Raw genomic sequence first — 24,292 nt, forward strand, 5'->3', positions numbered from 1 at the left:
GGAAAACGGTCTATTGTTGACCGCCCAGTGCAGAAACTAGTTCTGCTCCTAGAGACTGTTTAATCCATTCTACAGATATCCTTTAAAGTTTGAAGTATATTGTTTTGCATATGGACTAAAGTGTTCATTGACTTTAAGAGTTTATAGTCATTACTTCATTAAGAAATCATTATCGTTCTACATTACCGATTCTCAATTAAGCTCTAATGATTTGATGGGAGTGTAAATGTTGTCACAACCATTTCTTACGGTTGCAAATGTTTATATGCTTTGTTTCTTGTTTTCCCGATTTATATGGTATTTGCTTTTATTTTGAAATGATGGCATAACAAGCTGCTTCTAGGTGCTGTTATTGGACTCACCTGCAGAAGAAGAAGAAGTCGAAGAAGAGTTTGTGAAAGATAGCGCATGAGCAAAATAATTAGTAGAAGTGTAATAAATACGGAGAAGATCATTCATATTTAGCAACTGGTTGATGAGGGAACAAGGTTTGTTTGATTAATGTGTTTACTTTGTTAATATTTCATGTTTATAATAATTTGCTATGCGCATATGTTTATTGCTAATGCTATTGATAAAAACTAGCACAAACTACCAGACTGGATGAATGCGAGATGGAACAGACATGTGACAAAGACACTCGTGAACGGTGGTGAGTTTCCCAGCTTCAGTGAATTTGCCTCCTTCCTCTCGTTAGAAGCAGAAGTTGCGTGCAACCCAGTCACCTCCATTCATGCACTTCATTCAACTGAAACAAGGGAAATCAAAAGGAACAAGGCTAGTGTGTTTAACACAAACACAACGGAACAAGGCGACAAACAGTCGAAGACTAAAACATACAGCGGCTCTTCATGTATGTTGTGTCAAGAGACACATCCACTCATCAAGTGCCCAACCTTTCTGCAGATGACCCTAGACATCAGAAAGAAACATGTAAAAGACAATAGACTTTGTTATGGCTGTTTAAAACAAGGGCATAATGCCAAGGACTGCAGACGCCGCCTCACTTGTGAAACTTGCTCGAAAAGACACCCAACCTGTCTTCACAACGAAAACTACAGTAGCGGCCTGCAAAGAAATACACAAGGTCATGTGAGTACAAACAATGTAATCCAAAGTTACTCACCTGAAACAGCAATAGCCATGTCACTGAATGTTGCTAGAGCAGAGCACACAGTCAGTACCTCAATGATAGTTCCAGTGTGGGTGTCGACTGCTACTAACCCACAAAAAGAGAAACTAGTCTATGCGTTACTGGACACTCAGAGTGACACAGTCTTTATTGATCAGGACGTAACACGTGAACTGCAGGCAAATGTGTGCCCAGTAAAACTCAAACTGACCACAATGATGGGAAAAAATGCAGTCGTAAGCAGCGGAAAAGTGTGTGATCTTCTTGTGAGAGGTTACAATTCAGCGACAGTGATAAGGCTCCCCACTGCTTACACAAAGGATTACATACCTGCAAACAGAAGACACATACCAACACGTGAAACAGCCAAACTGTGGAGTCATTTGTTACCCATTGTAGATGAGGTCCCTCCACTCCTCAATTGTGAAGTAAGTCTTCTTATCGGTTATACTTGTCCCAGAGCGTTAGCACCCAAACAAGTACTCTTAGGCAAAGACAATGAGCCATATGCTATCCACACTGATCTAGGATGGAGCATAGTTGGTAACTCAACGCCTTGCAACGAAACAGACACAAAGTAGTCTCTGTCACAGAGTAACTGTCAAGGAAATACCTCCATCCACTCCTACGGATGCAATACGCGCTCTAGAAAGGGATTTCAAAGAGAATGAAGAAAATTATAAAACTGTGTCTCAGGACGATCTCATGTTCCTCGAGAAACTAGAGCAAGGCATAACACAAACTGAGCATAGACACTACAAAATGCCTTTGCCCTTTAAAGAAAGGCCACAATTGCCAGATAACAGACAACTTGCTGAGAACCGACTCAATCAGCTCAAAAGAAAACTCACGCGTGATGAGAAATACAAAAAAGACTACGTCACATACATGAATGACATCATCGAAAGAGGTGATGCAGAGGAGACAGATGATAATGGATCAGCAGGTGAGACATGGTACATACCGCACCACGGCATCTATCATCCAAAGAAACCAGAGAGGCTGCGTGTGGTGTTCGATTGCTCAGCTAAGCACAAAGGTACCTGTCTGAACGAACATTTACTAAATGGCCCTGACATGATTAACAACTTAACTGGTGTACTTTTACGCTTTCGGCAACATCAAGTAGCTTTAATGTGCGATATAGAAAAACATTTTCACCAGTTCAAAGTCAATGCAAATGATCGCAACTACTTACGGTTCTTATGGTGGAAAAACGGTGACGTGAGTAAACCACCACAAGCATACAGAATGACAGTACATGTCTTTGGTGCCGTTTCGTCGCCTGGTTGTGCGAACTATGGATTTAAACACTTAGCCAAAGAATACAGCCTTGAGTATCCTTTAGGTTCACAGTTCGTCGCCAGAGACTTCTATGTCGACGACGGAGTAACAAGTGTGGAGACAGTGAAAGAGGCTGTACAATTGGTAATGGTAATGAGTATTTTTTTGAGTGTCTCATATTTGTACTTGCCTGGCTGCCAGCTGTTTTCCGGGGCCCCCTATGGGTTCTCCTCCAACAGACCAGAGTTGACACCTAGAGGTATGGCATCTGGTGATGCAAACGTTTTAAGTCATGCTTTTGCTTCAAAGCATAGCCTTTAGGGTTGCCATGGCTCATACAATTATTGTCACTGTTATAAACCGTCATTCATTACTTTACCATAATTTCCAAGGGACACAGTGCTTGTGATGGTGGTCGGATCACCTGTACAGAAATGAAAGTGGAATGTAGTTTACGTACGTAGTATTAGTATATTGATATTGGAGTAGCATCGCACATATGTGATCGTTCGAAAGCAGGGCCCCACAGCGTTGCGTCGCACATGTGTGATTCTGAACATTCCAACCAACTATTTTCCGATGGGCAAAAACTATATGATAAACACTACAGTATGGCTTCAAAATGTACAATTAGTAGGCTAACAAGTAACACTAGCAAGTAGTAGCATTGGTACGAGTATTATCTTAGGTTGCTAGGTAACGGAAACTAATTAAAGCTACATAGCTTCCGTTTTGGAAAAATAACTCACGTACTCTGGTGAAAGTGTCTGAAATATTTAGAACTCACGCATCTAAAGGTTAAAACAAATAAACTTATCCAAAAACAGATGTCATGTACAAATTGGAAGAATTAGTGACATGATACTTTTACAGACGCCATTGCTGTGCATGCCATGACCGACTGTGAACGTGATCAGCCACGCGCTAGCGTCTTTGAAAATTCAGGGCTAGCTAAATAAACTATTTTGGGACAAGGTTTTCTAACAGTTCTAAACGTTTATTTTCACTGATTCTTTTGAGGGTGATTTGTGAGACGCTAAACTTTGATAACATGTATGCATTTTCAGTATTTCAAAATAACTTTCTGGAGGGTTAACCTAGCTAGCGAAATCCTAACGTAAACAATGTGAATCTGATATAACGCTATAAACAACTCAATTTCAAACCTATATGCCCCATCCAATTTCTGAAAATATGTTTATATATATTTAAAACTATGTCTGTAAAGAAACTCACCTTTGAAGTAACTTGTTTCCAGGTAAAATCCATTGTGTGAAAGACGGTGGGGACCCCTGCAAAATCTGTTTAGGAAGCCCAGTTTCAGCTATGCGTTGAAATGTGCATGCGCAAAGTTGTTGCTCAGGGGCAAACTGAGGGGCAGGTTTGCTAAGGAAGAATTGTAATATTCTGTGATGACTTGTCTTTGAAAATGAAACTTTCAAGAGTCGCTTACCTTTTGGTCACATTTAACAATTTTGTATTACAAAACTATTGGAGCACAAATTTGCATTGTGTGTCATACAGCTTTGGTGTGCTATAAAAATAATGTTTGCTTAATCATGTTATTCATCACACATTGATTGCTTTTGTACATGTTTATAGTAAAGAATGAAAGACTAAATTTTATTCCACATTCTGTCATTTTTTTATTAAAGCTATGTGTCTGCATATGAGAAAATTGATGACCAAAGACATGCTGGGGCTGAGCAGCACATGAATTACATGCATTGTCTACATTTATATATATAAACCACTATATTGCACTCAAGATCCGTTGTCCTGCGACAAAAATAACGTAACCAGCCGACCAAGGTACAACGTCGCAGCAACGTTGTCCACGGGACAAGAATTTATGTAACCAGCCGGCCACGGTACAACGTTGCGGCAACGTTGTCCATGGGACCAAAAAATAACGTAATCAGCCGACCAAGGTACGACGTTGTGGCAACGTTGTCCATGGGACCAAAAAATAACGTAACCAGCCGACCAAGGTACAACGTCGTGGCAATGTTGCCCACGGACCTAAAGATGAAGTTACCAGCCGACCAAGGTACGACGTCGCGGCAACATTGTCCATGGGACCAAAAAATAACGTAACCAGCCGACCAAGGTACAACGTCGCGGCAACGTTGCCCACGGACATAAAGATGACGTTACCAGCCGACCAAGGTACGACGTTGCGGCAACGTTGTCCATGGGACCAAAAAATAAAGTAACCAGCCGACCAAGGTATGACGTCGCGGCAACGTTGCCCATGGACCTAAAAATGACGTTACCAGCCGACCAAGGTACGACGTCGCGGCAACGTTGCCCACGGGTCTAAAAATAACGTAACCAGCCGACCAAGGTACGACGTCGTGGCAACGTTGCCCATGGGACCAACTGGCAATGTTCCCTTTATAACGTTGCTACAACGTTGCCGCAACGTCATGTGTTAGCTGGGTAGCTATAGTACTAGCTCGAGCTACTACTGTACAAGTTAGCTTTGTCTACTGTAGCTCGGTCCTACTAACGGAACATTAGCCAGATTTGCCATAGTTTGCGAGCTAAGACACAAACGTAACAAATACAGTGTGTTCCATCATTTTAATTAAATATGACTTGTTACACATGTTATTTATATTATCACGCTTACCTCGATGTTGAACAGTTCTCTTCAACGTCGCTGTCCGTTGCTCATTTGTAGCTGTACAGTACTAGTATCTTTATTCAGACAGGATATGGATGAGCATTGGCAACGGCAACTGTCAATTACTTGAAATGACCATTCAGAAGCAAGTTGTCGCTTGTGAATAGCTAGTTTTCAGAGTCAATCGGCCAATCAAAAATCATGCGCTTTCCATTGTATTTTATTATTTCACCATATAATTTGTAACGGCACTTAATTAGTTGATTCTGATCTGAGAAATAATATCTGATTGTATTCATCTGTTAAAGCATGATCTTAATCATGTAAAAAAAAATCTTTCAGTTTAAGGTTTACCTGGAATACTGTAACAGAAAGGAGTCACACATCACGTCTTCAGCACAACAGGAAGGTGAGTCAAACACACAAACATACAATGTATTACAATATTTATGGGTATAATGAGTAAAAAGTGTTAACTTGTTTTGTTTTTTTGTAGTAACTTTGTTGTTATTCAGATAACTGATACACACACATATACAGTGGAAAATAAACAAATAAAGATCAGTAGAGGGCTGAGGTTAAACCCCAGATGGACCCTAAAACATGTATTTCTGTCAGAATCTATTTTAGATATAAGATGAAAAGGAGGCAACCTCCATTAACACACTCTGGAGTCAGGCGGAGGGCACGCTTTGCATTAGAAAAACGACTCCATGACATTGCAGACGACTCTCATGTAACAGAACAGGCGGTAGAAAACAGGGCAGACCCATGTGACAACACCAATGACAGCGATGGCAACCATGATTGTGACTCTAGCGTTAATCCTCAAGTGGAGGATGACAATTCAGATGACCATCACACAGACATAGAATGGGGGGGAGAAGAAATGGTTTCAGAGTCTGATGCTGACACTGATGAAGAGCATGTGAGCCTTTTGGACAGCTTAGCCAATTGGGCTGTACAGTTCAGTATTTCTTTGGTCGCGCTCACATCCCTCCTTACCCTGTTGAGGGTGTACCACCCAGAACTGCCAAAAGATGCTAGGACTGTCTTCAAAACAGAAATTAATTACAAAATCCAAGAAAAATGTGGTGGGTTGTGTAATTATACAGGTATCTTGGCAGCGCTTCGTAACACCTTATCTCTACATGTATGCAACGTTGCTGATGGCTTTAAATTCAAGCCGCAGATTAATATTGATGGGTTACCACTGTTTAAAAGCACAAATATTCAGTTTTGGCCTATTTTAGGACTTCTGTTAAGTGTTTCAATGAAGGAACCTGTTGTCATAGGCATTTTTTGTGGCAGAAAAAAACCATATCCAGCTGAAGAATTTTTGCGAGACTTCACATGTGAGTTACAAAAGCTACAGAGAGGTTTTGATTTCAGTGGGAAAAAAGTGTACCTTGAAAAGTGTACATTGAACTTTCTGTTGTGTGTGATACAACTGCTAGGGCATTTGTAAAAAACACAAAGGCTCACAATGGATATCACGGATGTGATAAATGTTCCCAGCCAGGTGTTTACATTAACAGACGAACGACTTACCCTTTAAATAATTACATGTTACGGACTGACTCATCATTTTCAGAGAGAGCTGATGAGGATCATCACCATGAAGGACCTCATGGATTTTCTAATTTAGATGTTGGTATGGTAACTCGGTTTCCCCTTGATTACATGCACCTTGCATTTTTAGGTGTAATGCGACAATTGCTAAACATTTGGCTGAGGGGCCCTCTGATGTTTCGTTTGTCCTGTTGACAGAATTTCAGTAAGTCTAACTCAGATGCGTAGGTATATACCAGCAGAGTTTGCAAGGAAACCACGATCCCTTCGAGAATTAGATCGTTGGAAAGCTACAGAGTTCAGACAATTTCTCTTGTATACAGGCCCTGTTGTTCTAGAACCATATTTAGACAGTAATTTATATAAAAACTTTATGTTGTTATCTACAGGTATTTCCATCCTTGTCAGTCCACAGCTCTGCTCTATGTATAGTACATATGCAAACACACTGCTCTCCACATTTGTTAGTCATTTTGGGGAGCTGTACGGCAGAGATGCCTTAGTGTATAATGTCCATTCCTTGGTCCACCTGTCTGCAGATGCAGATGTGCATGGTTGTTTGGACACTATCTCTGCTTTTCCATTTGAAAATTACCATCATAAACTGAAGAGGTGTGTTAGAAAGCCTGAATTTCCTCTTGCTCAGGTAGTACGAAGGTTATCAGAGGTTCAAAAGATCTGCAGCATTGGTTGTCGTGAGGGTCTAAGAAGGCAACATTATGTTGGACCTGTTCCTGATGGCCTTCAAGCTGAAGCACAGTACAGAGAGCTACATACTAAAGAATGGACAGTGAAAGTTTCCACAGGCGATAATGTTTTTACTATAGGCAGAGATATCTGTGTTTTACATAACATCACTCAATCTGTGGAAGGAATTTATGTAGTATTCAAAGTTTTCTCAAAAATTGAAAGGTTATTTAACTATCCTATGAGCTCAGATTTTCTTGGAACATTTATTGTGTCTCAACCAACACCTTTTAAGGTAGCTAAAGTGTCAGACATCTCCTTTAAGTGTGTCCTTTTACCTTATAAAGGTAGGTTTGTAAATAGGTTTGTTATCATGCCTTTTTTACACATGCATAGTTGGAGTGGTGGGTATAAGGAGGGAGGGTGGGGAGTTTGAGTAGTGGGAGACCAATGTCTAATAATAAGACAAATGACTGCCAGACTAACAGAAAAACCGCACATTTACTCCAAATGAAAAAGGGCCCAGAAAGGGTTCTGGATACTTGTGAATTTTAATGATGTAAGTATCTTCAACGAAAATGGTTGGTAAGACATACAGAAACTAACTGCGATAAGTGCACTCAGAACGTGTTGAAAGTCAGACTATAACAACAATACAAACGATTACAAAGACAGACAATTAATGAATGGAAAACATTTTGGGTTATTATTTCCAAAGAAATTATGAAATAATGCTAATTTTAATCCGTAGTATTTTCTTTTTCAGATGTTTATAGTTGTGAAATTTACTGAAACAAAAACAGTAAACATTATATCAGACTCGTGGTTTGAAGATGGTGTGACTTGGTGGCCAAACTACAAAAGTGATGAACGCATCAATGGAGCTGTCCAAAAACGGGAGGAACCAGGACCAGACTGGAAACAGTAGGATGTTCGAGTCCTCTTAAGAGCTGGTACGGAACCATTTAGAAAGTTAACTTTATAAGGCATTGAAGTTATTAAATATTTGAAAGTTTACATTTAATTAATTACTAATAATTCAGATTTTCAAAACTTATCAGGTGACTACATGAAGGCAAAAGAAAAGCTGAGGGTGTCACTGATCTGTAACACGTCAGAGTTACAAAGTGATGACGAGGAACAAGTGATTATGAGGAAAAGAAAAAGTAAGCCAAGGTAAGAGAAAATCTGAGGGCCTCACTGATCTGTAACACTTAAGAGTTACAAACAGATGATGTTTTTAATTAGGATAAGTAATTACTTATATTTTTGTGTACTTGTAAAAAGATAGAAGGTAGAAGGTAGAAGAAAAAGATTTGTGTACTTGTAAAAAAAGTTTTGTGTCTCCGTAGAAGAAAAAGATTTGTGTAATTGTAAAAAAAAGTTTTGTGTTTCCGTAGAAGAAGGCGGGAACACTGCTCCCAAAACCATCTAAGCCAATCAAAAATAGCCATTTCGGTGTCTAGTATCGTTGGACATTTTCATCTGTCTATCACACATGACCTAGGTCGTAGTTCAATTGATGATGATTTAAGATCTCTATTGCATTTCACTCACTGACACTACAGCACTACATGACATATTTTAGACGTTACTATACCACACTGAATGTTCTAGATAATTGAACTTAACATTTAAACTTGACACAAACTATCCTTATCAGCATCCCCCCAGACTACTCAATACATTTAAATGTTAACCTATAGTTAAATATAACACACACACTTGCATATTACACACTTTTATTATTTTCTTTACATTCATCCTGAAATGATATATGGTGTATTGATACTTTTATAGATACAACTTCATACTTTTTGAAACATCTGATTGGTTTGCTGTTGTTATCGTGGGTTTGGGTGGATATTTTATATAATTAAGCACTACTGCAGTCCTCCTATATGAGCCTAGAGATAAGATACCCCTGAGCGAATCTAGTGACAGAGATCCTTAATAATAGTGTCTACCCAGAGTCTCTCTGTAGACACGGGGTTACACAAGTTTCACAGAAATCTGAAAAAATCGAGGCTCAACACTGTTATAGCCAAGGGCGTAGGTTTGGTCTCAGACTTGGTGGGGACATCCACCCATCTACCCCCCCCCCCCCCCTTGAATAAATATGATTGGTTGAGCATCCTAAAACAAACATCAATGCTGATCACTCAAGAGAAATTGTCAATTTTACTAATTAGAACCTCACCTGAAGCCCTGATGCTGTTTCCTCAGCCTACTCTACATCTGGAGTGTTTTCATGCCTGCATACAAAATTGTTCATTCATTTTGTAGCCTTTCCTATGGCTAGCAAGTTTAACCCTCCTACCATATTGTATACAGTGTTATTTGGACATCAATAATCAAATAATGATTCATTATATTTAAATAACCAACAGTGTTAACTTATTCACATTGCCAACTGGTTTTTCCAGCACCTGTCTAGCAATGCAGTGACAGTCCATCAACTGTGAATTGGCAGACATCCCAAACCTCCCGGAAGGTCCGGGAGTCTCCCTCATTTCAACAGCATTTGCGGACGCCCGCAAATGCTATACAATCTCCCGGAAATCGGGGATTTTGTATTTCGAGCGAGCGAGAGATTGTCATTTATGTTAGAGAGAGGTGCATATCGCGCGTCATGACAGCGTTTCGGGGGGGGTGTACGTCAGTGACGTGCAGTCAGGGTAGGCAAGGTAGGCACTGCCTACCCTGCCAAATTTCAAACGTAAAAATGTTTATTAAATAATTGTATTTAATAAACTTATATTTGTATTTTTACTGATTATTCATCGTTACGATGACAAATGTAGCAGTTACGCATAATCAAATACAACAAAATGGTAGAATAAGCAGTGCTTTTACTGTCCATTCATTACGGACGACAACGAAAAACTCATGTTGCGCATGCCCAGTTCGATCCTGTATTCTTTAACATGTACGTCAAAAAGCACAACTCTGCTGTGCCTTTGCACGTAACTATGTTATGCCAGTAATCATCAACGTTACGTATCAAACATGGACCAATTAAAATCGAGAAATTACTGGACATTTGCGCAGCTGACGTCATTACACCAGCTAAGCGTAACCCCCGCGAAATTCAAAGTAAAAATGACGGCAGCAGTATCTCCCCATATCGTAGAACTAAGACATTTTTCAAAGCTCGATTTAATGGCAAAAATGAGTTGCTAGCAAGAGGGAGGCCCTATGCCAACCTTGCCTGAACTACACCGGCAAAAGGGACCAAAAATTGTCCACTCGTTTCAAACGGACTGGTATGACAAAAAAGATTGGCTATGTGGCTGTGCTAGCAGTCAGCGGCTGTACTGCCATCCATAATCTACCGATTGGTGAGTCAGAAACTATTTTGGGTTTAATTTTGAGTTGGTTGAATTAATGCCGACTGCAAGCCATTTGTCTTCATATTCAATTGAGCAGTGTGTGTTCTCATTGTTGCTGACTGACAAACATAATTGGCCGCTGTGCAATAGTTAAGGATAAAGATGGTTGCATTCTGATGCTGGACATTGGTGTGTGTGTGTGTGCGTGCGTGTGTGTGCAAGAGAGAGACTACGATATGTCATGTCATGAGAGTAAGATATGTCATCCTGATTGGACATTTCTTGATATCAACCGTGCATGTGTGCCGCGCTTGTGCGTACTGTTTTGACGTAGCCTAGCCTAAACAATAAATTAGGTAATCTGGCTTTCATAACTCAGTGCCTACCCTCTTACTGACATCACCGCACGTCACTGCTAGCTAGCATAATCTATTAGGTGCATTTTAATATAATTTCAAATTGTAGAATTAGTGCAAATTTCGATTGTAATATTATACCGTTTGTATGAATGGGACTTGTTTATTAAACATTCGAATTTGCTTATTAATTGTGTAGGCCCAATAGGCTACGCCAACACAGAAAGTCCCACAGCTTTCCACCCCAATGTGTGATTGACTATTTCTCCCTGGCTCTCAGCACTGAATAGGTATGCTAAATCTATTTTATTTAATCCAGAATTAATATACCCTAATAATATTAAATACACAACAAACACTAAACAGCATCAATTCTGCCATTGTGACAATCGTAAGAACGATTCAAATGTAGGTATAACAGTAAAAAAGAATCATTAGGTGTTAGCTAATTATGTTAACGGGAACGTTTCCTGTTAACTGTCACAAACATTGCTTTAATGAATAATTCCAACGTAGTATTTTAGCCTGTGTGCTTGTGTTTTAAAGTAGTCTAGGCTAGTTAACATTTTAGAAAGCAGGTAGCCTACAATTGCAACGTTTAGGCCTATAGGCTACATCGCCATTTCTGCCCAAAAGGGACACACCTATTTCACAAGTTACACATTTACATGTAAATGCCAATGCCTGGCGCAGCAGCCGACCAATGAGACAGATGCACGGCGCTGAGTAAAACCCCAATAATACAGTCATCTTCATATCGATTTAATTGTCTGTTCATTCACTTGAAACTCTAGACTTTCTTTTGCGCGACTCAAACATCTTCCATTTCCTAAACTTTGAAAATGTCTTCTCGTCCATCTACTTCGGTAAGTTCGAACTACATTATTCACTATAGCCTTTGGCTAACATTTAAACAATTTAAAGACTGAAATGTAAACTTGAGTGCACTACACGGCACCACTAGTGTCGGACTGAATTGATTATAACTGGGCAGGCTAACCTATTAGGCCTACGCCATTTAACCGCTACAAAATGCCTACATTGCCCACCACCTAATTTAGCCTAGAATCGTCTTTAAGACCTGTACGTTCTTTGCTGCACATATAGAACATAGCCTAGCCTACATGTGTTCATCGTAACACGCACCATCATTCAAATTGAGACCAGTAAACTTCGATTTTCATATTTAGGCCAGTTAACTTTGACATGAGGTTCCATATCGTCACAACTCGCCTTCTGTAGAGGCTATATAGCCTAGGCTATAGATCCATGATTTCTAATAGCCTTTTAAACACTTCTTATGTGGGGTAACCTCATCTTCTATTGAGCTGAACGTACACAATGCAACTATGATAACAATTTGTTTGGTCAACCTTTTTGTAGGATGATAAAATAATGGCCAAGCCCAAACAAAATTTGCGGATTCTTTCACATTTTCTGTGGTTATTCAGACTGAAAATCTGCCGTTCTGTTGTTATGATGACCGCAGATGTTTCACAACAAAATTTGACACCGATTATGTTCGACTGAATGTTGACAGACTTTGTAAAAAAAGTATAGATCCGCCCTTTTAAAGATTGCCAGAAAACTCCGTCTATTGCTGTAATGTTGGTTGATACGTGTTTCCGTGTCCATTCTTCAGGGCTGAATCTCTGTATTTTTGGCTAACGTTTTAATATTGGCTACAGCTAAGTGAATGTTACTTGGTTAAATATTTGGCACGAATAGACCCACAATATCAGTTAACATGTTTTTAAAAACATTTTGCCTCAGCCAAAGCATTCCATTTGAAATTCCGCGGGTCTTCGTCAGAATTCTGTGCTTGCGAGTTACGTTTCTGCTGTAATGGCCATAGCCTAGGCTACTACAGATCGTCTTCACAATCTTATCTTGCGTTATATTACAGGGTATCAAATTGGTGTTCTTATACATGCTGTCATCTTGTTGCCTAAATAATTCTAACCTTTCCAATATTTTTGTCTGTTTTTATCTTCCTTTTCTACTTCAGATGCAGACACCCACCAAGAAATCAAAAATCTAAGTCACAGGCTTCATTCATAACATTTCACCGATCAAGATGAGCCAACGGCAAAAACCCTATTTCACGGCAACGATCCAAGAAGAGACGACATACCGGGACATTGTTGTATTCAACAAGCAGCAGCACTCTACTGTTAATGATATTGCAACTAGCAAGTATGTTTATCCTTTCTCCATCCATTAATAGGCATAGCACCAGCTTTTGACATACATTATTAACTATGTAGTTACCTACACATTTCCATACCATATTCTGAATGCTGATCCATCCAATTTGTATTTTTTATTTCAGAAGCCCAGTTCTGCTCATGAATCCAACCATCCGCCCTGCGTTGAACAATCCCAAAGAGCTCTCTGTGTTGGTTGGAAGCAGTACATTAGTGGACATCATACCAACTCTACACTTCATTCACCAACAACCAAGCACCAGAATGGAAAACACAACCATGACCATAGTTGAAATATTAGCTAAACCAAGAAATCGACAACAGGTAAAGGTTTACACCAATTGTAAAATACAATTTCATACACCAGTCAACTATATAAATTACACATTCATGCATTGTCATTTTACACACAGTATTAAAATTACTACATCCGTTCTCACAATTTCAAAAATTATGCTCTCCTCTTGTTGTTCACTCAGGTTAATATTCAAGACATCCGAGGCAACACCACCCGTTGGCTTCAACACGAGTGCCGGGAAATACAGATGTCTACCTACTCCGTCGCCGACAGCACTGCCAGTATCCTGCTGACTACGTGGAACAACATGGACCTCAGTATAAACACCTGGTACACCCTCTCCCCTGTCACTATTAGGGACTTTAAAAACACCATCTCTGTCAGCACAACACCATCCACCACAGCAGAGACCATCAATCGACCCCCCAGACATGCTGTAGCTGCACCAGTAATGGACAACTCAGAAGAAGTCACTGGACTCATCATTGGAGCCATGACTACATCAACCATCACCTGTCCCAAAAGGCACCCTCTTCCAAACTGTCCTCCTGGTGCACCTTTCCACATGTGCCCTACATGTAACCAACATTACATTACACCAAAGCTCCGCCACCAATGGAATGTTACCCTCACATTGGAGATAAATGACACCACTACAAGAGAATTGAAGATGGAACATACTGTCGTCCTAAACACGGCACCAAAGCACATCTACCTGGACACAGACCCAATCACAGTGACTGGACATTTCCTGTCCATAGGCTGTCACTGCTCACGCACAGAGGTAGGCCCAGATGCAGACTCAGACACCGGAGGTAGCTTCCAAGAACAATGGAGTTTATTTAAGGCAGAGTAGTCGGGGACAGGCAGGTGATCAGTACACAGGCTGGCGGCGAAGGTACAATCCAGTATCCGGTAGAGTGGTCGTGGACAGGCAGGTACGAGGTCTAAGCACGGGAAATCTGAGCACAAGGCAGGAACAGAACAGGTAACAGGTACGCGGGAACGCTCGGTAGGAACACACAAGACGAACTGGCACAGGATAAACATAACCCAACGGACTAAATACCCCACTTAACAAGCAGACGAGACACACCTGGAGGCGGGGCCAAAAAAAACAGGGGAACACACACAGGACATGAGAACCCCCCCCTAACAGGCGCCACCTGGCGACCCACCGGGGGCCGCACCTGGCTGACCGGGGTGGCAACTGCGAAAATCAGCAATAAGAGCAGGATCCAAGATGTCACGGGCCGGGACCCAACACCTCTCCTCGGGACCGTATCCCTCCCAATCAACCAGGTACTGGAAACCCCGACCCCGAGGACGGACCCAGGAGGCGCCGCACCGTGAAAGCAGGAAGGCCATCGACCAGACGAGGGAGAGGGGCAGGCCTAGAAGCAGGAGACAGAGAACAATTAGTAACAGGACGGACACGTGAGACATGAAAGGTGGGGTGAATCCTAAGGGTGGATGGAAGGCGGAGGCGGACTGCCGAGGGCCCGACGACACGGGTGATGGGGAAAGGGCAGATGAAACGGGGAGACAACTTCCGCGACTCAACAGGCAGGGGCAGGACCCGGGTGGAGAGCCAAACCTTCTGCCCAGTGTGGTAGCGGGGAGCCGGTTTCCGGCGACAATCAGCTTGCCGTCGGTACCTGGCTGAAGTCTGGAGGAGTGATTGACGGGCCCTAGCCAGGCCCGGCGACAGCGACGGACATACAGCTGGGCCGAGGGAACAGCAACCTCAGCCTCCTGGTCCGGGAAGAGAGGGGGCTGGTAGCCCAGGGAGCACTCAAATGGGGACAAGCCAGTGGCAGCACTAGGAAGGGTGTTGCGGGCATACTCCACCCACACCAGGTTGTGGCTCTAGGTACTGGGGTTAGAGGAGACAAGGCAGCGGAGCACGGTTTCCAGGTCCTGGTTCGCCCGTTCTGACTGACCATTGGACTCCGGGTGATAGCCCGATGACAGACTAGCGGTGGCCCCGATGAGGGTACAGAAGGCCCGCCAGAACAGGGAGGAGAACTGAGTTCCACGATCAGACACCATGTCAACCGGGAGACCGTGTAACCGAAAAACATGCTGTACCATGATCTCTGCATTCCCTTTGGCTGAGGGGAGCTTTGGCAGCGGAATGAAATGGGCAGCCTTGGAGAAGCGGTCCACCACTGTGAAGATGACGGTGTTGCCGTCAGAGGGAGGAAGGCCAGTGACAAAGTCCAGGGAAATATGGGACCAAGGACGATGAGGTATGGGAAGTGGCTGAAGAAGACCAGAGGGCGCTTGCCGTGGTGTCTTGTTCTGATTGCACACCACACAGGCAGCTACGAAGGCTGGGATATCTGCTCCCATAGTGGGCCACCAGAACCGGCGACGAATGAAAGCCAGAGTACGGCGGGAACCAGGATGACAGTACAAGTTTGAAGAATGACCCCACTGCAGGACTTCGGAGCGTAGAGGGTCTGGGACGAACAGGCAACCTGCCGGACCCCCTCCTGGGTCAGGGTGTTGGCGCAGAGCCTGCCGCACAGCCTCTTCCACACCCCACGTGATGGTACTGACCCAACATGAGACTGGTAGGATGGTGTCAGGATCTGAGGCCAAGGGATCAGCACTGTAGATCCGAGAGATGGTGTCAGGCTTCAGGTTCTTGGAACCAGGGTGATATGACAAGGTGAAGTGGAACCGGGAGAAAAGAGCCCATCGCGCCTGGCGGGAGTTCAGGCGTTTGGCTGAATGCAGGTACTCTAGGTTCTTGTGGTCCGTCCACACAAGAAACGGTTGTTCGGCCCCCTCCAACCAGTGCCTCCATTCCTCTAGGGCCACTTTGACTGCCAGCAGCTCTCTGTTTCCAATGTCGTAGTTCCTCTCCGAAGGGCTGAGACAACGTGACAGGAAGGCACAAGGGTGCAACTTCTGGTCCTGTGGAGAGCGTTGGGAGAGAACGGCCCCCACCCCTACATCCGAGGCGTCTACCTCCACGACAAACTGCAGAGACGGGTCAGGGTGAGTCAAGATAGGGGCCGAGGTAAAACACTGCTTCAGCCCAACAAAGGCACGATCAGCACAGGGAGTCCAGGCAAAGCGGACCTTGGTGGAAGTCAGAGCCGTGAGGGGGGCAGCAACAGAGCTGTATCCACGGATGAACTTGCGGTAGAAGTTAGCAAACCCCAGGAAACGTTGCAGCTCGACCCTAGATGTTGGTTGCGGCCAATCCAACACTGCGCCGACCTTCTTGGGGTCCATCCGAATGTTGTCTGCCTCGACGATGTAACCCAGAAAGGAGATGGTGGAACGATGGAATTCACACTTCTCGGCTTTCACGAACAGTTGATTTTCAACGAGGCGCTGGAGAACCTGGCGGACATGGGAGACATGGTTGCTAACAGAGTCCGAAAAAATCTGGATGTCGTCCAAGTAAACAAAAACAAAGCGGTTCAACATGTCCCGAAGCACATCGTTTACCAAAGCCTGAAACACTGCAGGGGCATTGGTGAGACCAAACGGCATGACCAGGTATTCATAGTGACCGCTGGCTGTGTTGAAAGCCGTCTTCCACTCGTCCCCTTCCTTAATGCGCACCAGGTGGTAGGCATTGCGCAGATCCAGTTTGATGAAAACAACAGCCCCTTGGAGGAGCTCAAAGGCAGAGGAGACCAGAGGGAGTGGATATCGATTCTTCACCGTAATGTCGTTCAGGCCCCTGTAATCAACGCATGGGCGAAGGGTTCCCTCCTTCTCCACAAAGAAAAATCCGGCACCCGCCGGAGAGGAAGAGGGGCGGATGAGACCTGCGGCAAGGGAGGTGGTGATGTATGACTCCATTGCCTTGGTCTCAGGGGGAGACAGGGAATAGAGGCGGCCTCTGGGGGGCGAAGTTCCAGGACGCAAGGTGATGGCACAGTCATAGGGACGGTGAGGAGGAAGAGAAGAGGCCCGAGATTTGCTGAACACCTCCTGTAAATCCATATATTCCTTCGGAACATCAGAGAGTTCAGCAATCGCCTGTACACTACCGTTCCCCTCCGCAGGGGCAGGCTGCGCAGACTTCAGGCACTTGGCATGACACAGAGGGCTCCAACCGGTGATAGAACCGATGGGCCAGTCAAAAGTTGGATTATGTCGTTGAAGCCATGACAAGCCAAGAACAACAGGCACATCAGGAGAAAACACTGGGAGCAACTGGAGGTACTCACAGTGGTTGCCAGAGACTCGTAGCTCCACCGGAACGGTGATCTGGGTGATGCGGCTGATGGAGCGCCCATCCAGTGCCCTGGCCACCACAAGCGTAGAGAGAGGATGCGTGGGAATCCCAAGAAGCTCGACCAGATCCCGGTGGATAAAGCTTTCGTCAGCCCCTGAGTCGATGATCACTTTGACGGAACGGGATTGGGACTTGCAGGGTGTCTGACATGACCCACCAGTATACCCTTGCCTACTGGGGGCCTGCCCTTTTAACGGACATGTAGAGATGAAATGTCCAGGTTCGCCACAATACAGACAGCTGCGGCTGGTAATCCGACGTTGTCTCTCCGCCGGCGTCAGTGAAGCCCTCCCCAGTTGCATCGGTTCCGTTGGCGACGGTACGGCTGATCTCGGCAGCTCTCGGGGGTATTCCTGGTAACTGAGGCGACTTCTGGGTTGCTGGTTCAGTGCCGTGCAGGAAGGCGGCTGTTTACCAGAACGGGGATCCTTCCTCTCCCGGTCCCGTTCCCGCAGACGGCTGTCAATCCAGACAGCAAGGGATATAAGGGAGTCAAGAGAGTCGGGGAGTTCCCGCGCTGCAAACTCGTCCTTTATAACGTTGGATAATCCTTGATGGAAGGCGTCGAAAAGAGAACTGGAATTCCATGCACTTTCTGTGGCTAGTGTACGGAAATCAATGGCGTAGTCCGCTACCCCACGAGAGCCCTGGCGGAGCCGGAGGAGCGTCCTAGCAGCTTCCCTGCCTGATACAGGGGAATCGAAAACCTGTCTCATTTAGGCGGTGAAATCCTCGTAACAGTGGCAGATGGAGGACTGTTGCTCCCATATCGCAGTGGCCCATGCCCTTGCCTTACCCGACATCAAAGTGACAAGATACGCTATCCTGGCGCGTTCTGTCGGAAACGTGGACGGCTGAAGCTCGAAGATGAGGGAGCACTGTGAGAGGAATGAGCGACAAGTCCCAGGATCATCGTCGTAACGCTCTGGAGGGGGTAAGCGGGGTTCTCTGGAGGCCGGGGCGGTCGGGTGGGCAGGAGGGCTGGGATCAACAGGAGGAGAAACGGGGTCCGGTCCAACAGTCAAAGCCTGGATTTGTTCTATTAGCCGGTTGAGTACCTGGTCGTGACGATCAGACATGGCCTGAACTAATGAACCCATTACCTCCTGGAGGAGTATTTCTTGTCTTCCGATGGCGGCTCCCTGGAGATGAACAGCCTGGCGTAGCTGCTCTGCGTCTGCTGGGTCTGTCATGGCCAGTTCGTACTGTCATGGCTCACGCACAGAGGTAGACCCAGATGCAGACAAAGACACCGGAGGTAGCTTCCAAGAACAATGGGGTTTATTTAAGGCAGAGTAGTCGGGGACAGGCAGGTGATCAGTACACAGGCTGGCGGCGAAGGTACAATCCGGTATCAGGTAGAGTGGTCGTGGACAGGCAGGTACGAGGTCTAAGCACGGGAAATCTGAGCACAAGGCAGGAACAGAACAGGTAACAGGTACGCGGGAACGCTCGGTAGGAACACACAAGACGAACTGGCACAGGACAAACATAACCCAATGGACTAAATACCCCACTAACGAGCAGACGAGACACACCTGGAGGAGGCGGGGCCAAACAAAACAGGGGAACACACACAGGACGTGACATAGGCTTAGTTACTGTGCGTGTCAAAGATGATGCTGTTTTGACACTACAGCCCTGCACAGCTTCTGCATCTGTTCAAGAAGATACTGACCTTGGTGATGATACATTCTTGACTTTTTTGGATGAAACCACTTGTACCAGTGACGTGTAAATCAACACAACACACCATATTATTCTGACAACTTATTGCATTACACTCACCAAAACATACATCTCCTCATGCAACACTTGTCATAAAGATGCCCTAAACATTTGATAATCCTATTGTTTTACAGTTGTTATTTCATATAACATATTTGTTATACTTGTAATGTTTTTATTTGATTTTGCCTTGTACATGTTTCTAACAGCACCCCTCCATTGCACAACCCCTAAACAGTAAATCACATGATATCAGTATTTAGCCTTCTTGCCATTGTTAAACACATTCATTTTACTCTTGCTTTAAATGTGTTTTCAATGTAAAACTTGCAATGTGAAAAAACACTTATTCTTCAACATATGTTCTTTTACTTATCTTCATTTTACTTATACATTTGCCTTTAACTTGTCTTTTTGTTCATTTCTAGTAAATTCTTTGTTAATTGTAAAAAAATACAAAAGGTTAACAACCACCTATTTTTAAACATACGTTCTTATTTTACGCATCTTCATTTTACACTTACATTTGTCTTAACTTGTATATTTTGTTCATTGCTAATAAAGTATTTGTTTATTCTAAAACTGCTATCTATCTTAGCACCTCACAGAATATTTACCTTGCTTACATCTCACATAGATCATACAATAAGAAATAGTCAACCACCCAGCATTCACATACATTTCCAACACAACAATGACATGGACATATTACCACATGTAACTACACTGACAACAATTGCTTTAAAATTCAGTAAGTATGTTTATGTAAGACACATATGAAGTTATTCTACTTTGACATCACAAAAGCTATGAAATAAGGGTGAATGCAATTAGGAAGCAACTTTGTCCAGGTACAATTTGTCTTGATGTTTGTTTATAACTGGAATATAAATGTGTGCACAACAATTAGTTCCATTCAAGTAAGTCTACTTTTATTGGACAAGAAGCATTCCATGAGTGGTGACATTTGACAACCTCAGACAGTCTGCCACTGGGCCAAATGAAAAGGCTGTATTTTTGATTTGCAATGCAGCTAGGGGAAGTCCTGGACCATTAGGGGCAAAGCTGCGGCCACTTGTGATGTTAGAAAGGCCAGTTACATAAAACATTATTGCTTTCATATACCATATTCCTTTGATTAAACGCTGCAGACAAACAACTAGACAAGGAGGTCAAACAAACGCAGAGTGTAAAATTTCAGCTGTGCATGTCTCTACTTTGTGTAGAAATCTGAAGTAGCATGCCAAAACATTCTTATACTTTAGCTTTCAAACAGAAAACTGTACAGAAAACACTTTCAAGCAGCAACAGACCTGTAGCACGTGAACTTGGGGTTGATGAAAGGCACATTCAGGAGTGGTGAAGTCAACTAACTCGCTATATTGTGTACAATATATATATATATATAACTACACCAGCTGGGAGTCAGATGGCTGAGCGGTGAGGGAGTCGGGCTAGTAATCAGAAGGTTGCTGGATCGATTCCAAACGACGTTGTGTCTTTGGGCAAGGCACTTCACTCTACTTGCCTCGGGGGGAATGTCCCTCTACTTACTGTAAGTCGCTCTGGATAAGAGTGGCTGCTAAATGTAAATACCTATAGGCCTTAATGTAATTGTCGTCCTTACATTACATACACATCCTTTACAAAAGTGTATCTTCCCTTTCATTAAAGTTATTGTTGTAATCAAAGCTTTTAAAGAATGGATCTCTGCATGATGGGCCTGACCAGAGCATGGGTGGCCTGACAGAACACGCTTCAAAGTTGTCACTTTCAAAAGGGTGGCATTTGAACCCCCGTCTTGTTTTGTTCATGGAGAACAAAAGAGTATCAAGAACCCATAATGTCGGCATCATGGATATTTCTCTACAGTGACAATTTTTTAAGAATTTTAGAAAATGACTTAAAATCAGCCATTGATCCAATTGTCTTGAAATGTTGTGTACATGTATGAAATACATGTCTGTGTCATGTCAATTTGGTAATGGTTTGCAATGTTAAGGAGGAACCCGCCATTGCTGCCTGCAGCTATATTTAGGATTCCTCCGTAAGGAGGAAACCTATTGTTATTGTTAGTTAGGATTCCTCCGTAAGGAGGAAACCTATTGTTATTGTTAGTTTTATTATTTTTAGGATTCCTCCATCAGGAGGAAACCTATTGTTATTGGTGGTTTTATTATTTTTAATTCTTGTACCATGGTAGTCTACGGCAGCCCCTAGACCCCATCGACAACTTTTTGTGAAATTTGGCACACTCATTAAGGACAGTCCCTTTTATACTTACACCAAGTTTCATGTCTCCCATTAGACCACTCTAGCGCCACCAATGGGTCAAAGTTGGACTTGTGTTTACACACGCAACTTTTGAACCGTATGACCGATTTTTAAAAATGAGGTACCGTTGGATTCCCTGGATCAATCTCTTCAAAATTGCCACAGATGATCTTCTGACCAAGCCTCACAAAACTTGTTAAAGGATATTTGATTTTCAAAACCGTTTGTCCGGTACAGGCTGAATTCTCTATTTGAAAAGAGGCGCATGCGCTTGAGTCTAACGGCTCATTCTGCGAGCAGTGGCCCACAGCATCATGAGTGATAAAAAAAAGAGAGAAAAAAATAAAAATAAAAATACACTCATCTGAAAGAGAATTTGACGTTGAAAATAGAAATGTGTTGGTTTGAAACACATGAGTGTTTCTGTTTCTTTGTCAAAGTTAAGAAAATATTGTGAGTTGGCATACTTTTGATTTGGAAATCATGTACAGACTGAGTTTCTATCTTATGAGCTTGATTCGATATTGGATTAGTAGGCTATTGCGCTGCTAAATTTCGGTTCTTGGGTCAGATAATTGGTAAAGGCCAGTTTTGGCAACAAAAGCGATATTCATTCGAAGAATTACAATCCAAGGTTATTGAAACGTTTATAGAGTTTTTATGTGTTCAAAAGGAAATTTCAGTTTATGTTGTTAAAGGAATATTTTTTGTTTAGGCCTACGTATTGAATTTATCTGGAAATGTTGCTTCGGTTTTGTGTTATGTGAATGAGGTTACAGTAATATCTACGTTTGATTTTAACATGTGCGTACTAGATATCCATTGACATGGAAGCAATTGATGGTTTTTATTTTCATTTGTGTGGGAAGTTCACAGATGTGATGGTTGTTTAAAGAAATATGTAAAGGGTTATGAAGACGTGATTAGAAAGGTTGATATGATTTTAGTTCCCTTTTAGGCCAGTCTGTTGAACGAAGTCTGTTACAAATTGTTAGGATAGCTTTGGGATCTGAGAGGAAAAGATCAAAGCTGTGACTTTGTTAGCTAGCTAATGGCTAACAAAGAAAAAACGTGGAGAAAGTGCATTTTGCTGTTCTGAGACCGAGGAGAGTCCAGGAAGTTGAATTTGCAACAGTGGTAGCGACATTTGTAGCTAACAAATTTACAGACAGACTCAACAGCGATGGCGGCGGGTACAGGCTAGTAAAGGAATTACAGCTTGACATTTGAGATCCAGGATGGGAAGCGTATGACGCATGCGCAGATGTAAATTTGAGAAATTGACAAAAACGCAAATTTAGAGTAATGGATGATTTTGGAGCGAGTTTTACATAGGCTACTAATTTGGTTGCTTTTGAAAAATGTTACGTGATGAGTATTTTGATACATTTGTTAACAAGGTTTTTGTTTGTTTGAGTACATTTTATGTGTTAGAAATTCCGAGGAGAAATGGAGAAAGGTGCATGGGGGCTAAAACAGTCCCGTTACTTTGAGATCTTACAGAGGTGATAAGTGAAGAGAAGGTAAGCGCCAACCATCTGTGTTGTCAAAAGAAAGGTTTCAGAGTTTTGCTCTGTCCCAGAGCGCTTGTTTGATTCGAGTTTAAAACGCGCGCTGATAGATAGGCTATGTTTATTTGAGTTGATTCATTGAGTAAAAACTAAGAGTAAAAGTGAGAAGTGTTACATTAAACCATATACAAACTACAAAATAGTCAAGTTAAATGTTTTCATTTTGGGGTTTTTGGTCTGCCAATTTGAGATTTGAGATCCGTGCATTGTGCATGCTAAGGGTGTTTTGGCTGGTACATATAAGAATATTCAAAGGAGTATTCTGTATTACATGCTTTGATAAGACATTTGAAAAGTTAAAGAACAAGGTTTTGTTTTATGGGGTTATGTTACTTTTGTTAAATTGTGAATTTAAAGGTTTAAAAAGAAAAAGGAACTATGCATATGCTTTGAATAAGTATATGGGCAAACATTTTAAGTCAAAAAAAGTAAAATCAAAGGTTTTTAAGAGTTTGATAGAGTTTTGGATGTAATGGTTTTGAAATGAGAAAAGAGAAAATTATTGCAATGTACTTTTATTTGAGTTTGATTGTAATATGGTTTTAAGTTTTATTTGGGTGTTTTATCAGAGCCTGTCACAATGTTTGGGATGAACAGTTAGGCTGTGATGAGGATGTTTTATTGTAGTAGTGGTGCATGAAGAGGGTTATTATAACTTTTGGGTTTGAAATGATTTGGGAAGACTCATTATGTCTGATAAATTGTGGTTTTAATGGTTTGTGCCAATTAGCCTGTTTTGGACTGCAGCCAAAGCAAGTTATGAAGCTCTACCTATCTAACCTATATAGAAATATAGAGGGGGTATAAGTTTGGTTAAATGGCTACATTAAGAACATTTGATGGTTTATGTTTCATTTTGGATTCATGCAGATTAAATTCTGATTTGGGGTAGTGGATGGTTTTCCTAATGTCTTGGACAAAGAGAGATTTGATTTGGTGAATTTAAATACAAAAA

The 24,292-nt window shown here is 42.6% G+C and overlaps 1 protein-coding gene across 2 annotated transcripts; it reads left to right on the forward strand.

Moving 5' to 3' along the window:
- The first annotated feature begins 837 nt into the window (after positions 1-837).
- Positions 838-14,353, forward strand: LOC124488073. Of its 2 annotated transcripts, XM_047050545.1 has the most exons (7): positions 838-1,092; positions 5,388-5,454; positions 8,071-8,257; positions 8,366-8,480; positions 13,001-13,188; positions 13,325-13,523; positions 13,679-14,353. In XM_047050545.1, the coding sequence occupies exons 5-7, from the start codon at positions 13,070-13,072 to the stop codon at positions 14,351-14,353; spliced, it is 993 nt and encodes a 330-aa protein (XP_046906501.1). In that variant the 5' UTR covers positions 838-1,092; positions 5,388-5,454; positions 8,071-8,257; positions 8,366-8,480; positions 13,001-13,069. The 2 variants fall into 2 exon arrangements, with proteins under 2 accessions (XP_046906501.1, XP_046906502.1); XM_047050546.1 differs by lacking the exons at positions 838-1,092; positions 5,388-5,454; positions 8,071-8,257; positions 8,366-8,480 and adding an exon at positions 10,201-10,645.
- Positions 14,354-24,292: the final 9,939 nt, after the last annotated feature.

This window comes from Hypomesus transpacificus, unplaced genomic scaffold (genome assembly GCF_021917145.1).
Source record: "Hypomesus transpacificus isolate Combined female unplaced genomic scaffold, fHypTra1 scaffold_118, whole genome shotgun sequence".
Lineage (NCBI taxonomy): Eukaryota > Metazoa > Chordata > Actinopteri > Osmeriformes > Osmeridae > Hypomesus > Hypomesus transpacificus.